This window comes from Suillus discolor, assembly GCF_016758755.1.
Source record: "Suillus discolor strain FC423 chromosome Unknown F5147scaffold_148, whole genome shotgun sequence".
In the NCBI taxonomy this organism is placed as follows: domain Eukaryota; kingdom Fungi; phylum Basidiomycota; class Agaricomycetes; order Boletales; family Suillaceae; genus Suillus; species Suillus discolor.
Genome location: NW_024541395.1, coordinates 42,524 through 59,807, shown reverse-complemented (window position 1 = coordinate 59,807; position 17,284 = coordinate 42,524). Strand labels below are relative to the sequence as shown.

The 17,284-nt window shown below is 48.8% G+C and overlaps 5 protein-coding genes across 5 annotated transcripts; 1 reads left to right on the top strand and 4 right to left on the bottom strand.

The window, feature by feature from the left end:
* Positions 1 to 950: 950 nt before the first annotated feature.
* Positions 951 to 2,582, bottom strand: F5147DRAFT_659265 (uncharacterized protein; the record flags this gene model as incomplete). The annotated part of the gene is made up of 8 exons (XM_041434571.1): positions 951 to 1,031; positions 1,115 to 1,214; positions 1,443 to 1,534; positions 1,565 to 1,680; positions 1,755 to 1,870; positions 1,996 to 2,035; positions 2,091 to 2,158; positions 2,392 to 2,582. 8 exons carry the CDS (start codon positions 2,580 to 2,582, stop codon positions 951 to 953), a joined length of 804 nt encoding a protein of 267 aa, XP_041284875.1.
* A 6,590-nt stretch (positions 2,583 to 9,172) lies between these two features.
* Positions 9,173 to 10,739, bottom strand: F5147DRAFT_644651 (RTA1 like protein-domain-containing protein; the record flags this gene model as incomplete). The annotated part of the gene is made up of 7 exons (XM_041433146.1): positions 9,173 to 9,685; positions 9,740 to 9,925; positions 9,983 to 10,042; positions 10,092 to 10,232; positions 10,283 to 10,377; positions 10,429 to 10,518; positions 10,565 to 10,739. The coding sequence occupies 7 exons, from the start codon at positions 10,737 to 10,739 to the stop codon at positions 9,473 to 9,475; spliced, it is 960 nt and encodes a 319-aa protein (XP_041284874.1). The 3' UTR covers positions 9,173 to 9,472.
* Positions 10,740 to 12,085: 1,346 nt separating this feature from the next.
* On the bottom strand, positions 12,086 to 13,650 carry F5147DRAFT_841603 (RTA1-like protein). Its single transcript, XM_041444396.1, has 7 exons — positions 13,357 to 13,650; positions 13,259 to 13,309; positions 13,074 to 13,168; positions 12,882 to 13,022; positions 12,772 to 12,831; positions 12,527 to 12,712; positions 12,086 to 12,476 (listed from the first exon to the last, which is right to left on the bottom strand). The coding sequence occupies exons 1-7, from the start codon at positions 13,538 to 13,540 to the stop codon at positions 12,267 to 12,269; spliced, it is 927 nt and encodes a 308-aa protein (XP_041284873.1). The 5' UTR covers positions 13,541 to 13,650; the 3' UTR covers positions 12,086 to 12,266.
* Positions 13,651 to 13,665: 15 nt separating this feature from the next.
* F5147DRAFT_644650 (uncharacterized protein) lies at positions 13,666 to 14,307 on the bottom strand. Its single transcript, XM_041433145.1, has 3 exons — positions 14,207 to 14,307; positions 14,088 to 14,155; positions 13,666 to 14,032 (listed from the first exon to the last, which is right to left on the bottom strand). The coding sequence occupies exons 1-3, from the start codon at positions 14,250 to 14,252 to the stop codon at positions 13,820 to 13,822; spliced, it is 327 nt and encodes a 108-aa protein (XP_041284872.1). The 5' UTR covers positions 14,253 to 14,307; the 3' UTR covers positions 13,666 to 13,819.
* Positions 14,308 to 14,409: 102 nt separating this feature from the next.
* On the top strand, positions 14,410 to 17,247 carry F5147DRAFT_791919 (VID27 cytoplasmic protein-domain-containing protein; the record flags this gene model as incomplete). The annotated part of the gene is made up of 11 exons (XM_041443081.1): positions 14,410 to 14,428; positions 14,480 to 14,497; positions 14,553 to 14,643; positions 14,694 to 14,812; positions 14,872 to 15,145; positions 15,177 to 15,708; positions 15,758 to 15,872; positions 15,926 to 16,149; positions 16,212 to 16,837; positions 16,891 to 17,065; positions 17,119 to 17,247. 11 exons carry the CDS (start codon positions 14,410 to 14,412, stop codon positions 17,245 to 17,247), a joined length of 2,322 nt encoding a protein of 773 aa, XP_041284871.1.
* Between the last annotated feature and the right edge of the window lie 37 nt (positions 17,248 to 17,284).

Here is a 17,284-nt window from a genome sequence, read left to right as displayed (position 1 = left end):
TACGTACACCAATTTGTTTTCAACGAGATCCTTTGTTCTGAGTTCAATAACAAGTTTGTCGTCACTGGAATATTATTTCACCGAGTTTGTCAACATGCACTGTTAGAGCTCAAATGCTGATGCGAATGCAGCTTAGCTTGAACGTTTGGAATACCACTGATCGATCATACATGACCAAAATCAAATAGTATCCCTCTTTTCTGAGTCCATTATCTGGGAGGGGGTACATTTCTGACTTCACTTCCTACCCGTTTATGCGTCAACTTGTACCCAAGTCTGATCATAGCATTTAGATACACTAGCATAGTCCGTTATCTGGGACTGATTGCTGAGGTCTGAAAATAGCGTTTAGATTTTACACGCACCAAGTTACTAATGTGCATGCCGAGATCCGTCGTGAACCGAAATTGTCACACCAAGATCATCCTTTGCTCAAAACGTGTGTGAGCAGAAATTGGAATAAAATAAAATAAGCGTGTCCTATCAGAAGTCACCAAATCAAAGCATGGATGAGCAAAATGATAGAGGGAGTAAACGTCCGTTGGCAGCTGCCCAGGATCACACGTATGCAGGACAAGTCTGTTCTACCAAAGTTTATAACACTAAACATCAGCTATGGCAATAGTATAAAAGCAAATCATCTTCCCACCTTCTACCCTATCTCAAACAGACCATCCAAGCACCTCAGCAATTCATACGACCTCACAAACAATGCGTTTCTCTTTCCTCACCGTTACGGTTGCTTTGGCGGCTTCTATAATATCAGTTAGTGCATGTGAAGGTGCGGGCCGGTTGTGTGTAACAACAAGTGACTGCTGTAGAGGCACGACCTGCAAATTTATTGTGAGTAGGAATAGTCTCTGTGCATCGAATTTTCACCTGATGACTCACCTTTTGCGCCTTGTAATATCAGGGCGGGGGTCCTGAAAGACTCTGCTCAACATAGTGAGCTAAGTGTCCACTTTCGCATTGGTGAGCCATGGTTCCGCTTTTGCACCGGTGATGTTGTTGATCGAACGAAGAGTAGGATACTGCTGGTGAAATGAGTAGATGCAATATTGAGTTCACATAGATATGTTAAGTGAATGAAGTATAACCTGCCGTGGGATCATACATGACCGGATATCGATCCCGCTGATCTAGTACCAGCACTGTGGAAAGCAAACTCAGCCTTCTGTTTCAAAGTCGTCTTGGACCAAGTTTGAATCATTGCGCTAAATTCTACATGCACCAAATTGTCGCAACAAGATCCTTTGTACACCAAGTTCAATAACAAAGTTTAGCATGCTATCAGTGGAATATTTATCGCACCGGATGTATTACACTGTTAAAGCTTAAATGCCGATGCGAATGTGGAGCTTCATCGCTTATCAGCGGGTCGGATTGTATACAGAACCTACAGAACGCTACAGAGCGCTTTGTAGCACTCTGTAGTGAATTACGTTTTCCTGATGTTAGCTTGAACGTTTGTAATACCAACGGCCGAACTCTCGTAGATACTCTCTTCCTTCAATCTGTTATCTGGGTCTGAGGTCTGATCATAGTGTTCATGTTTTACACGCACCAAGTTAGCCTCTACTGATGTGCATCGAGATCTGTCGTACACCGGAGATTGTCGCATCAAGATCCTTTGCTCGAAATGTGTGAGCAGAGACCGAGAAATAACTGAGTGCGAGTGTCCTATCAAGAGCCATCATTGAACTCAAAGCATTATGAAATCAGCGAAATGAAGGGGACAGGTTCTGCCTAAACACCCGTTGCCCAGAATCGCACGCAATGCAGGCCCGTTTTGCTGGCACAACACGAAGGGTCAATTTCGCGACAGCATAAAAGCAAGTCGTCTTCCTGCCGTCCACCCCACTTCAAGAAACTATTGAGCACCTCAGTACTTCAAGTTCATACCACCAAACACAAACAATGCGTTTCCCCTTCTTCATCGTCATTGTTACTTTGACGGCATCTATCATGTCTGTCAATGCATGTCTAGGAGCATACCTGGATTGCCTGACACAAATGACTGCTGTAAAGGCTTGACCTGCGGGATGGTAGGAATAGTTTGCTTTGCATCAAATTTTCACTGGATGACTCACTTTTTACGCCTTGCCCTATCAGGTGCTTGGTCACCAAGTTTGCTATGGCAACGTGAGTCAGGCGTTTACTGTTGCATTGGTGCTGCTGTTGATCGAACAATACGTAGTCTGACGATGCTGATTGAGAAATGGGCAGAGGCAATATCGAGTTCAAGTGGACATATCAAGTGAATGAAATATAAGTAACCCTAACATCAATATTTTGCCTGTGGTGTTATTCCTTGTTTTGACCTAATCAAACTCAAAATCAAAAGCATTCTCTGGAGCACTTCAGCTTCACTAGTGCTCTGAAGTTCTTCACTGCTCTTGAGTCTTCATCTCTTCGAGAGCCACAAATTCAGCAGCAACGTCGTCAGCCAGAGATACTCTCTGTACGAGAAGAAGGTCATTTACATCACGAATCTTGGTCGAGAGCGGAGGTGTGCACGCGAAGGATGCTTCAAGATTCTGTGCAGTCTCAACAAGAATGTCGAACTCTTCACGAGTATGCATGTGAGCATGTCTACGGTAGGAGGACTCCCCAGCCTCCACGGCTTTTACGACGCTGTCTTGTCGAAGGTTTGCACAAGTTTTGCCGAGTATTTCAAATGTGTTCAGTCCCAGTAATGGCAGGTTATGATAGAAGGGTCGTAATCAATTGAACACGCTATTGCAGGTTCTACCGAAATTTCCGCCATCTTACAGCAATAACGTTTCTGCCAAATCGATCAGAATCGTGCCCAGCATACGCAGGATATAAAAGCTGGCCGTTGTCCTACGGTGTTCCACTATCCTCAAAGATATCATTCGAGATCGCCCTCAGAAGATTCCATATCACCTCGCACAGAAAATGCGTTTCTTCTTCCTCGCCGTTGTTGCTTTGACAACATCTATGTCTGTTGGCGCATGTAGTTCATCAACTTGCAAAGTAGATGATGATTGCTGCGATTTCATGGTTTGCGAAGATAATTACGTGAGTGTGTACAAGTCGCTGTGCAACCAGAATTCAAGCACATGATTGACCTGTGCGCCTTAGCATGGAGGCAAGGACTGCATGTAGATTCAAATTTGAGCCAGCGACCCGAGCGGCACATCGCAATAGTGAGTCATGTTTCTACTTTCGCTTTGGTATCATGGTTGATGGTGCAATACATAGTTCGGAGTCAATCGGTACAGTTGTTTCTGGAGAAAGTGGATGTTTGAACTTGTATATGAGAACGACCGTGCCTGGTTGCTCGTCGCCCACTAAGCTTCAGTTCGAGAGGCTGTCAAAACAAGCGATCATTGTTGTTAAGATTAATATTATCGGGAGGTCATACGAAGATAGAACGTACTGCGCAGACAATCTTGAATCTGTTCGTCTAACGTTGGCCTCGAGGACTAGCTCATGGCCTCTCTTTGCAGTGTGTGATGGAGCCAACGAGACGTCACTTTGTTGCCGATCGTGATTCGTGACAGATCTGGTATATAGTCGACCCCCAAGGTCATATGGGAACGCGTGTCATGACGATGATGAAAGTGCAAAAAGGGGGCATCAAAGATAAAGATAAAGAGGTTTAATATTACTGCAGTGTGCATGTGCGGTACTTTCCATCAAGGGGAGAGTGATTTCTTCATCGAGCGAGTGTTAGATGGAGTGCAAGGGAAAGGACACAACTGAGAGACTGCACCGTCGCGTAGATTGTGTTGTTTTACCTGCATGCATAGCTACAATTGACTCAGAGGATCGTCACAGCAAAGACCTTGAGTAGGTAGATCTCAGAATTGATTAAAACAGTGACACGAAGCATCCTCCAGGCTCCGGCGTACACCATCTTATTTTAGGGACGTCGTTTTTGATGTTCTATTGAATTCAAATTGTGTTATAAGATCTAAATGACATCTCTGCGAGTCTCGGCTGGATACCCTGGAGTTCTGTCAGGTTCTTCCATCCTCCCTTCGCGTGAGTTCTGCCGTGGACCAGGCACAACCGAGCAAAATGAACAGAGGAAATAGATTCTGCCTAAACACCCGCTGGCAGCTGCCCAAGATCACACGTACACAAGACATACCCGTTCTACCAAGTCTATAACACTGAGCGTCAACTGTCACGATAGTATAAAGCAAGAGTATGGTGAGGTCAACTGGTGGCCCCACACTGACAATGGATTGAATGCGATGACGTGCTTCTGCAGCACTACGTTTTCGAAAAAGTATTCCAGTGGCAGATATCTTCAGCTGGAACAATGCCCAAAACAGCAAGAAGACGGCGAGCGACTCCGCCAAACAGGAGTAAGATGGATCAATTGTCGTCGACCGAATGCTCCGAGAACGACGCCGATGAAACCGAGGGCAAGGCACGCCGTGACGAGTAGATGATGCGAGCGCAAGGGGAGAAAAGGCAGGCACGAGGAGGATGTGACGTCGGGGCCGACGGCTGCACAGTATCAATGTTTCATTCTAATATGTCCGATAAGGAATCACTTACAGTATAAAGTCTAGCGCGCACGCAGATGAGCGTCTCAGTTCTGTTCCCAGAGACTGAGACGTGAGTACCCATACCTTAGCTATTTGTATACAGACGCTGACGCGACGTAGTACTCTTACCTGCTAGGTACACGTTTTGTCAATACTCAGTTCTGTTCCCAGAGACTGAGACTACTCTTACCTGCTAGATTCTATCCGTGTGTGTACCTTCTCCAGAGGTTATGAGCCCTGACATGACCGTCGATAATACGCTCCCCGGCACTACGTCCTCGCTGTTCAACGTCCCAAAACTTGCCGAAGATGGCACGAATTGGATTACCTACAAGGAGAGAACGTTGACGGCGATAAGTGCCCGAGGTTTGATGCGATATGCTGATGGTCGTGCCGTCGAACTGTTACCCTACCTCATTGGCAAGGATTCGGGAGTACCGGAGAAACCGGACGGTTCGATTCCCTCCCAGAAGGAGATAGATGAGCGCGATAAGAAAATGGATGAGTACGATCAAAAGAACTCACTTGTTAAGCAGCAAATCTTCAGTACGATTACCGACCGACTGTTGCTGCGCGTCCAAAAGTTCGAGTCTGCCTCAGAGGTCTGGGAGGAGATCTGCCAGATCCACGAAGACAAGACCGAGCTCGTCCAGATCGATTTACGGCGGCGCTTGCAGGAGACAAGGTGCGACGAGGGAGCTGATGTCAAAGCCCACTTCGCCGAGATGCTGCGCTTGCGCGAGCTGCTCGCGGGCATGGGTGCGGGGATCCTCGATACGGACTTCCATGCCATCATTCTCGGCTCGCTCCCTGAATCCTATCGCCCTCTCCTGTCCTCCATTAACGCGGCCGCCAAAATCACAAAGACCCCCTTGTCCTCCTATGAACTAATCAGTATCGTTACGGAGGAGTACGAGCATCGACAGCTCACCGAGAAGCGCCCCACTAAGAAGGGGAGTGCAGGGACCGCACTTAGTGCGAGAGAGTCTAGAGAAAAGGGAAAAAGGTCAGCTACGTCGAGCAAGGCGAATGCAGACGTTACCTGCTATAACTGCGACCGTAAAGGTCACTACAAAACGGACTGCTGGAGACCTGGCGGAGGGAAAGAGGGCCAAGGCCCGAATCAGCAGAGGAAGAAGGGTGAAAGAGGGCAGAAAGAGACGGCGAACTCAGCTGCAGAGTCCGCATCCCAGGACCAGTACGCGTTCGTGTCGTCCGACTTGGCAAGCATAGCCAAGGACCTGAAGGTCCCTGCCGATAGACGTGGCGCCATCAGTCGATTCCGGCGCCACCTCCCACTTCTGTCCAGACCGGACGAAGTTCACCAACTTCACCTCCATACCCCCCCAGGAGATCCGCACCGCCGACGGCTCCAGTCTGAGTGCCGTTGGTCGAGGAGATGTCGAGCTAGAGTTGCCCCTTGGTCAGAAGCGCACGAAGGTGACGCTGAGAAACGCACTGTACGCACCTTCCATGGCCTTCACACTCATTTCCACCAATCGGATCGCTGCCGCCGGGATGGCTGTCCTCTTCGAAGGACGGATGTGCAAGGTCCTCTCGCAAGGACCCAACCGGCGCGTCATCGCCGAAATCCCGCAGGTGGAAGGCCTGTACAGTGTGGCAGTAGCGAAGGCACGTCAGCATCATGCGAACGTAGCCCAAGGCAAGCTTACCGTTGGGGAGCTTCATAAGGTGCTGGGACATGTGTCCCAGCCTGCAGCAGCAGAAGCCGTCAAAAAGGGTCTGATTACGGGCCTCGAGCTGGACCACAGCTCAAAGCCCGAGTTCTGCGACGCGTGCACAAAGGCAAAGTCAGCACGTCAGCCTTTTCCCGACGAAAGTAAGAGCCGCGCACTCACCTACGGCGACCTTGTCCACACGGACTTGTGGGGACCAGCCCAGACTCCTAGCATCAGCGGGAGCCTCTATTATATCAGTTTCACTGACGACTATAGTCGTCAGACCAAGCTCCACTTCCTCAAGCTCAAAAGCGAAGCACTTACCGCTTTCAAAGCCTACGAGGCGTGGCTAGGACGCCAGACCCCAGGAGCGCGCCTACGCAAGGTCCGTTCGGACCGAGGGGGAGAGTACCTGTCTGCCGAGTTCGACCAGTACCTGCGTCAGCAGGGTATCGAGCGCCAGTTGACTGTCCACGACTCACCGCAGCAAAACGGGGTCGCTGAGCGACTGAACAGGACCCTGGTAGAACACGCTAGGGCCATGCTCATCGCCAAGGACATGCCTAAGTTTCTGTGGGCAGAGGCTGTCAACTATGCCACCTGGTTAAAGAACCGCTTACCGTCTAGAGCGACTCCTGGTACCACCCCATTTGAGCTCGTCCGAAAGGCCAAGCCAAGCCTCGCCCAAGCGCACGAATTCGGCGCGAAGGTCTATGTCCACCTGCAGGATGCAGGCAAACTCGAGCCTAGGGCGGAGGAAGCCCTTTTCATTGGAGTGGATGCGGAGAGCAAGGGCTACAGAATCTACTGGCCGGGTAAGCGCAGAGTGTCTGTGGAGAGGAACGTTACCTTTGGACCAAGGGAGGTAACGGTGGCCGAGGATGGGCTGAACGAGGGGGAGCCAGACGTCATGCGGTACGACGAATATAATAGCGGCAATACTAATAACGCACCTGTCGTCCAGTCCATCCCGCCACCTCCAACCCCAGCCAGAACCCCATCTCAACACCCCACAACCCCACCAGCACCAAGAACCACCCGCACCAGACCCCCTCCAGGATATTATGCGGCCCTCAATGAGGGGGAGACCGCGTCCCTAGCTTTAGATTCCCTGTTGGAGGCATCAGAGTTAGATCTTCTAGACGAAGAAGGACATATCCACCTTGCATTGGCCGCTGCAGAGCCAGAACCTACTCTCAAGCAGGCGTTAAACGGTCCGGATGGAGTAGAGTGGCAAGAGGCGCTGGATTACGAAATTGGTCAGCTTGAGAAGCTAGGTACGTGGGAAATCGTAGACGCACCTCGAGGCGCCAACATAATTCCCTGCCACTTCGTCCTCACCACGAAGCGTGGACCTGGACGGAGAGAAGCTCAAGTTGCGAGCTCGCCTAGTCGCCAACGGCCAGCACCAGCGCTACGGCGTCGACTACTTCGAGACGTTCGCGCCCACCGCAAATATGACCACCATACGCACAGTACTGACGATGGCGGCTCAGAAGGACTGGGAGATTCATCAGGTGGACATAAAAAGTGCGTACCTCTATGCCAGCATCCAAGAGGAGATCTACATGAGGCCGCCGCCTGGGTACCTGAAGGCCAGGCAGGAGGGAAAGGTGTTGAAGCTTAAGAGAAGCCTACCTGGACTCAAGCAAGCCGGTTTTGAGTGGGCGGAGGAGCTAGCGGGAGTATTCGCTGACCTGGGTTTCAGCCGTTCGAGAGTGGACCAGGCAGTCTACTTCAAGCGCATGCCGAAGGAGCACATTGTCATTACCGTATCCGTCGACGACATGGCCGTCACGGCAAACCACATCTCCCACATCGTCCAATTCAAGTCCCAGCTCCAGCAGTTCTTCGAAATTACGGACCTGGGAGAGCTAAACTGGTTGTTAGGTTTGAAGGTAACGAGAGACAGGAGAGCACGTACAATAACACTGTCGCAGAAAGCGTATGTGGCGACTCTCATCGAGCGCTTCCATTTGGCCGACGCCAAGAACGTCCAGACCCCAATGGAACCTGGAGTCAGCCTCTCGTCAGACCAGTCCCCTTCGACGCACGCAGAGCTGCAGGATATGCGCGACGTACCTTACCAGAGGGCCATCGGCTCCTTGATGTATGCCGCAACCAGCACGCGCCCAGATATTGCGTTCGCCGTGTCGTGCTTGTCCCAGTTTATGCGCAGCCCAGGCAGACCCCACTGGGAGGCAGCCAAGCGCGCACTGCTGCTACCTAAAAGGTACAGACACCTTCGAATTGACGTTGGGCCAAACAGAAGGAGGGCTTGAAGCTTTCGTTGACGCGGATTGGGCCTCCCAAGCCCATAGACATTCGACGTCGGGCTACATTGTGTTCCTCCACGGGGGAGCCGTGGCCTGGAGTGCTCGTAAGCAACCTATAATCGCTTTGTCCACAGCCGAAGCCGAATACATCGCACTCACCAGCGTTGTCCGCGAGCTCCTGTACCTCCGACTTCTCATCGAAGAGCTCTACGAAGCTCCTACGCAGCCCATCCCCATCCTCTGCGACAATCAAGCCGCTATAGCACTCGCGTCGAACGGAAAGTTTCAGTCACGCACCAAGCATATCGACCTCCGGTACCACTTCGTCCGTTCACACGTCAAGGACAGGACGTTCAAGCTCCACTACTGCCCCACAGACGATAACGTAGCCGACGCCTTCACGAAGGCAGTGCCACGACCCCGTTTGCAAAAGCTTAGAGCCCACATGGGACTAGCTTGCGCTCGAGGGGGAGTGTCGTCGACCGAATGCTCCGAGAACGACGCCGATGAAACCGAGGGCAAGGCACGCCGTGACGAGTAGATGATGCGAGCGCAAGGGGAGAAAAGGCAGGCACGAGGAGGATGTGACGTCGGGGCCGACGGCTGCACAGTATCAATGTTTCATTCTAATATGTCCGATAAGGAATCACTTACAGTATAAAGTCTAGCGCGCACGCAGATGAGCGTCTCAGTTCTGTTCCCAGAGACTGAGACGTGAGTACCCATACCTTAGCTATTTGTATACAGACGCTGACGCGACGTAGTACTCTTACCTGCTAGGTACACGTTTTGTCAATACTCAGTTCTGTTCCCAGAGACTGAGACTACTCTTACCTGCTAGATTCTATCCGCGTGTGTACCTTCTCCAGATCAATGACAACACTACTATAGTAGCAAGGTTCGTAAAGTATCTATACAGTACTATGTATAAATTTCTTGAAATGAATGTAATGTACCAAAGAAATGAAATGAGCGTGGCTGCCCAGAAGGGTTACACTAGAGAAGGGCTAGAAGTGGATGATTCCTTCTGTTCTTTAACGTAGGGGTGCGCTGGCTTGATGAACCTTCCGGGCCAGAATGGAACGTACACAACGATAGCCAAGCAAATGGGAATTGTATCACCCAGATAGAAGGCTGCCTCACTTGTGCTGAGATTGCCGCGGAAGCCCTGACTAGCCTCCACAACACGGTAGAAAGAACGAATCTATCAAATCATTAGTTAAAGACTATGAGATTACTGTCTACATGCAACACTAACCAGAAGTCCGATAGAACTGACCGACAAGGCAGCGGCCAGTGTTCGCCAGTCGTTAGACCAGGGTTGCTTCGAGTCTCGCATGCAGACATCCTGTTCCTCGGTGTAGACCCTGTAGAGGAATCGTGCATAAATGGCACAAAAGAAACCGAAGGAGACCAGTTGCATAATGAGGCCAATTAAAAAAATCTGATAGGTATAGTTAGACCATATTCCCACAGGCAAACTCTAGGTGCAAGGACATACGTGAAGTCCTGTCGATGCCGAACTTTGAACCTTGGACGTAGTCAATGAAGCTCCTCCCGCCTTGACACCACATCATCAGAGAAGGTCATTAAAAAAATCCAATGCTCACCTGGATGACAAAGGTAGTCACGTCGGACAAGACGAATATAAGGGTGAGCCGCTTCACTGGAAGCAAGACGTGATGAGCGCAGTCGATTTCACCGGCAAGGCGACCAAGAAGAGTATAATTCGCGGCAATGAAGAAACAGGGCTTTTTAAGGGTCAATACATGTTCATAGTCACAGTTTAGTGCTGACTCACAGACAACACGATCATCAAGTCCTCAGAGATGAAAATCCCCAATGAGTCAGGGCTGTGATGCAAAGCAAAGCGAAACGCAAAGCCGAGAGCATAGACTATAACCAACATAAAGAAGAGCCAAAACAAGCAAAAAAACTGACATTTACCGTATTCCCCGATGACCATGGACAACATGAACTTTCCGCCATTATAGATTACCTGATAAGTCTGAATGAGAACAACCAACAGCACATAAACTTCACACCATAAGTTTTGTGGTTCCCTGGCTTAGTGGTCACTCACCAAAGGCGACAGCAGTGAGCGTATTGTTAGCGATATATCCGAGGGCATTGCATGGGTCGTTTCGTGGGTCTAGATAAGGATCGGAAGGACATGTCACAGAATTGGTGGCTGCCTGAGCCGAGGTGACAAGAAGAGTCAAGAGAAACAAAGTGCTCGCTAAGATTGGGCCAGCCATGAAGAAGGAAGACGAAAAATAAGAAGATGAAAGATACCCTTCATAGATCAACGAGCTTGGCTTTTATGCTTGAATGAGTCCAACCAAAATATACACCACAACACGGTGTCAAGTGATATCCATGGGCACCGCGAGGCAGTGAGTTTTGACACCCCATGCACGCATAGAACTCATCTAAGGTTTACCGTAACAATGAACAGCAAGAATATTTTGAAATCATACCTCTTAGAGAGTAATGTACCTGTGGCATTGTGGTATCGCCACTGGAGGTTCGCAGGGTCCGGGTGCTCAAAAGGTATATGACACTCTGTCTGCAAAATCAAAGTGAGTATTCAATTAACCAGAGCTAGGACTAGATAAATAATAAATCTACGAGAATTGATTGGAACACTGTAGTCTGAAGCGTGGGTCAGAGGTTCGTCCACTAGAAACTGCCTCCAAGCTCTGATATGGTGGCTGAAGCGCTGAAGTCGGAGAGGTAGTCGTGTGTTACTTGCTGTACAGAAATTTAGACACCACTGTATGTGCGGACAGCTCGGAATACTATACTACTGGCAGTCAGTGCTCAGTTGTGTGGCGGGTTGAAGCCGTCGTCTAGGTAATATACTAGTAGAATTGAGCACAGGTCCAGGAGAGAATAAAAATGCAACATACTTCGGAACATTCTCGATGCGGGCAGGCTGTTGGGCGACGGTATAGCTATCCCGCAAGATCAAGCTTTCAAATTTCAAATTTCGAGTCATGTGCATATGACATTGACGCGTGATACTAGAAGTCACGCGCCTGGTCACACCGGGACCCCTGAGGTTGCTCACGCAGCTTTGCCAGACTTTTCAGGGTGACAATACCTGCTGAATCATGATGGGCATTATGCACCCAAAATCAAAATCTTGCGTGAAATTCAATCAAGTTGCATAGATTTATTAATGCAGGGCCGCTGGTAGCATTTGCGCCGGACTAGTATCCACACTGAATTAATAGAATGTGACCCCGTCAGTCAGAACGAGCGGGAGGCATTCAAGTAAGTGGTAGTGAGGTGATACATTGTATACTCGGTGTGAGACAATGCCGACCGGGCCCTCGCGGATGGCAAATGGTTCATTCAGTGAAAATCAGTCTATTAGTACTCGTTATCTCCCGGGTTACCAGTACCTTCAAGTATGTACTCTCTGATACTCAAACCATATAGGAGGATAGTCGTTCCTTCTATGATGACAATGAGTACTCTCTTACGCGTGGTAATTCAAGTTTCTTTTTGGTGGATAAGCGAGTCTATTATATAGTAACTGGCACTGTGCTCTACATAAACGCTTAAGGCGGTACCTTGACACCGTCCATGTCGATTGACAAGCATTCTCAAAATAACGTACGTGAACTAACACTACCCGAGCTGAAAGGTCCTTATATAGCACCTATTTGTGTGCTATGAATATCCTGATATAACAAGTAGACTGAGTAATAAATAAAAGTAGAATAACTGTAGTCAGTAGTCACTAAGCACCCCTGTGCGTACTTCATGATTGTAACCTAAATCACTGTTAACTCCTGACCATTTTGCAATTCGTTGGCGGAGGGCGCTAGCTTGGCTGTAATGAACCTTCCGGGCCAGAATGGAACATAGATCCCGATGGCTACAAGAAGGGGAAGTGTATCGCCTAGGTAGAAGGCTGTCTCGCTTGATGTGAGGCTGCCGTGAAAGCCCTGAGCAACCTCCGCAACGCGGTAGCATGAACGAATCTGCAAAAGCGTTTGTTAAAGGCCACAAGGTTGCTGCATGGAAGACAAACCAGAATGCCGATACAACTGATCATCATGGCAGCGGCGAGTGTTCGCCAGTCGTTATTCCAGTGTTGCTTTGAGTCTTGCATCCAAATGGCCTGCACTTCAGCGTGGACCTTGTAGAGGAATCGTGCGAAAATGACACAAAAGAAAAGGAATGAGGCCAGTTGCACAACGAGGCCAGCCAAAAAGACCTGACAGAGATGATTAGACCTCACTCGGATTGAGACAAACGTGGGTACAAGAAACATACATGAAGTCCTATTAAAGCAGAATTATAAACGGTGGACGTAGTCATTGAGGCTCCTGCCGCCTTTGAAAAAACACCATCAGAGAAGCTCGCTGAAAAAATATGATACCCACCTGTATGACAAAGGTAGTCACGTCGGACAAGACGAAAATGAGGGTGAGCCGTCTCACTGGAAGCAAGACCTGATAGGTGCAGCCAATGTCCCTGGCAAGGCGACCAAGGAGAACGTAATTTGCGGCAATGAAGAAACAGGGCTTCACAAAGGATCAGCAAATGGCCATTATTGCGGTTTGACGCTGACTCACAGATAAAACGATCATCAAGTATTCGACGATGTAAATCACCAGTGAATCAGGATTATAATGCAAAGCGAAGCGAAACCCAAAGCCTATAGCATAAACTACAGCCAAATATCAGAAAGAGCCAACATAAGCATGAGATTGTGACGTGCTGTATTCCCCGATGACCATGGGCCACATCCACCTCGCACCCTTATAGATAATTCGGTAAGTTTGGATGAAAGCGATCAGCAGCACAAGACCTTGAAACAGTGAGTTACGTGCGTCCCCAAGCTTACTGAATACTCACTAAAGGCGACGGCAGTTGGCGGAATGCTAGCGATATATCCAAGGGCATTACACGGGTCGTTGCGCGGGTCTAGGTAAGGATCAGAAGGACATTGGGTAGAATTGCTGGCTGCCCGAGTCGAAGTGACATAAGTCAAAAGAAGAGTCAAGGAAAATAAAGTACTGGTTAAGATGGAGCGAGTCATGAAGAAGATGCTGATGATGAATGCCCTCTATCGAACAAAACTCAGTTTTTATGTTGCAGGACGAAAGAGGGTCCATCAAAATCTTCGCCGCGCAGTGCGACACCGTAGTCATTCACGTAAATTGTGAGGCAGTGAGTGAAGATGACCGCAGTATAGAGCTCATAAGAAGTTCACTGCGGCGAGAACATTTGGTATGTTTATAAAATCAATACCTTACTCGTTATTAAGAATTTATTAACAACGATGTGACCGCGATAAGATTGGTGGCATTGCCTTTTCTTAAGGTTTGGGAGCCCAAAGGGTGTATAATTCCTTGTCTGCAGGGTCAAAGCAGGTGACCAAAGCTATGTCCGAGCGAATGGTGATTTTACGAGGAGTGTTCAAATTGACTGGCAAACTGCGGAGTGTGGGCCGCAAAGGTTCGTCCATGCGGTAGAGACTGCCTCCAGACTCCGATATAGTAGTTGAAGTCGGAGAGTTTGCTGCGTGGTCCTTGACATGCATGATCAGTAGATAAATTCGGAAGTTCCCCTATATATATGCTAACCTCTACGGGATGCTGTTTGCGATTTCGCAATTCTGGGATTGCTGCGGCACTGCCCACTCCGGAGTCGTCTAGGCAACAAAATTCAACATAGGAATGATAGGGGACAGCATACTTCCGACCATGAAGCTTGTTTCTTGATGCAGCAAATGTATGTTGAGCTGACATAGTATTCTGTGCCTGTACTTCAATATTGGCTACGGTGGTATGCAACAAGTTAAGTTGGCGTGTGTGACATTTGACGCGTGACGCTACTGATAACGCGACTGGTCACACCCGCGCCGTCTGGTCCTGTGGCTCCGATCTCCCTTTCGATATTGCCACTATGAACATCTTCAAGAGTCGTAAGTGCAGTCGTTTTTTGGTCTGTCTACTTCTAATATTGTCTGCTATAGTCCTTGGAAAAGTATGGCGTACGTTCGATCTTGCTAGAAGATATGTCCGATGGCCTGACTTTACTACTCTCAGAGGACCCCAATGCTGCCGAAGTCGTCAAGATCGAGATGGGCCAGTTGTACCTTGTCAGGCCGGGGAACATCCGGTCATCAAGGGAATGCATGTGCGAGCTTCTGTCGGTGCATCATCTAATTGTCCCTGATTTTATTGCAGATACAACGAAGCAATAGCGACCATACGCCGTGTCCCCGCACTCGACCACAATTTTCAGCTGGTTATTACACGAGTATATGAAGATGGCGATCAGGAACTTCTCGAAGATGAAGACGAAAGTGCGTAAATCTATTGGATACGTCATCTAGCACAGGCTTTCACACGTGACGAATGATAGCTGATGAAGAGAGGGTGTTCTTGATCAGTGAAGAACTTGAATTCCATTCTGGGGTGACAGACGATGAACCAACTTTCATTTGGCGCGACCTCGATGGGGATGTCGACGAATTGTACGAATTCGTAGCCTCAGGCACCAACGAACCGACTCGTGCATTCTTTGAGACTTGCATGTATCGCGCAATGTACGAGCGCAAGTTCAAGGCAAGTGCGGATAACACAAAGGACTCTGACTTGGATCAGTTTATATGGCAGTTAGCGCTTCACGTCATGTCGTCCTTAATCGCTCCCTGATAACGTTTTCAGACCTGCCACAAAAGCTAGGGGCAAAACCGGTAACCGGAAGTCGCCGAAGAATGAACAAAACTTCGGGGACCTTCCATCAGACACTGTGGACGACTCTACGGTCCAGCCACGAGCGATGCCGAATAAGACGCCAAGTGCAGCGGCGAGGCCATCCTTTGCGAGTTCCTCACTCCCGACAGTTACTTCTCAAGAAGGCCATATTTTCTCCTGGAACCTGGAAATAGAAGGCTTTGTTGCTGAGCGCGAGGAAGTTATTGTTGCCAAAATCGTTGAGCGCACCCCTGGCAACTTCAATTATTGGCTCATAATCTCTGATGAGGATGGCGATTTCGTTTCTGACAAAATTTCTTCGGATATGAATCCTCGCTGGGCACCAAAGACATCATCATTAACATGGAACTATGCCAACGATGGCAGATACGATAGTTGGGCTCTGCAACTCGCATCTACAGAAGCTTACGATGAATTTAAGACGGCCTTCGCTCAATGTCTGTGGGAAACATTGCATGGCATAGAATTTCGAAAGGCCAAGGTAGAAATCTCGCGATTTCAATATTTCAAGTTGTTTACTGTGCACATAGCCCGATGAGCAAGCCTACGTTATCAGTTCAACAACTGAAGATATTGAAATGCACGATGTAGAAAATGATGGCGAAGACGAAGAAGAGGTTGAAACAGAACTTGACCCTGACGAAGGTACGTGGATTCTGCTATTGCATATGGGAAACCCCTGAGTGGCGTCTTAGAAGCGAGTGAGGAGGAAGAAGAAGAAGAGGAAGATGACGCTGTTTCTCCCATGCCACAAGGGGAACGCAACTCGCAATTAACGATCGGATATAAGGGCGACCGCTCTTATGTTGTCCGTGGGAATAATATTGGTGTCTTCAGTCACTCCAGCGACGATCAGGTGAAGTACTATGCGACTATTAGTAAAATCTCTACGCCGCAGGGCAAAGAATTCAAGCCACAGGAGGTAACTTAATTTTAATTCCTTCGCATGATGACAAGTCCTGAGATCATCATCTTTTCCTGCAGGTCATGTTGCACGATCAGGACACGAAGATGGTCCTCAAGAATCCTTTGGATCCTCATTCATTATTCAGCATGGACATTGAACGAGGCAAAGTGGTCGAAGAGTGGAAGATCCACGAAGATATCACAGTCGATCACATTGCCCCCGAAAATAAATTCGCTCAAACTACTCGCGAGCAGACTCTTGTCGGTGCTTCTCACAATGCGCTGTTCAGAGTAGATCCGCGTATCTCTGGCAGCAAGATGGTTGAGAGCCAATACAAGCAATATGTCAGCAAGAATAAATTTTCTGGGGTTGCTACAACAGCCAGTGGCAAGTTGGCAGTGGCAAGCGAAAAAGGAGATATCAGACTTTTCGATACAATCGGGAAGAATGCGAAGACAGCCTTACCACCTCTGGGTGATCCTATTCTTGGTATCGATGTCACTGCCAGTGGCCGGTGGATTGTCGCAACAACAAAGACTTACCTGTTACTCATCGACACTCTTATCGGCGAAGGGAGATACGCCGGAAATCTGGGTTTCGATCGTAGTTTCCCCGCTAACGCCAAGCCTATGCCACGAAGACTTCAACTTCGTTCTGAGCACGTTGCATATATGAATCATGATATCAACTTCTCCGTTGCGCGGTATGTGCCTTTAGGAGTGGCCACGACCTTGACTGACTTTACCGAAACCGTAGCTTCAATCAAGGCGAGGGGCAAGAAGAGAATGCTATTGTCACCGCAACAGGGCAGTATGTCATCGCATGGGACTTCGCGAAGGTTAAGAAAGGGCAGCTTGACAAGTATGAGATTAAGAAGTACGAAGACATGGTCGTTCAAGACAATTTCAAGTTCGGGGATGATAAACAAATCGTGAGTGTTCTGCAGTCTGTAACGGCGCAGCGCACTCATGCAGATCATTGCAGATCGTGGCCTTGCAGAACAACGTCCTTGCAATTAACAAGAAGAACCTCAAACGGCCCACGAGAAATTCGCTTGCGGCCCCTATGTCTAGTCTTCACAGTCGGTCGGGCATTGTGAATAGTCCGTACTAGAGGATGTTTTCTGAGACGGGATTGTTGTGGTAGTTGT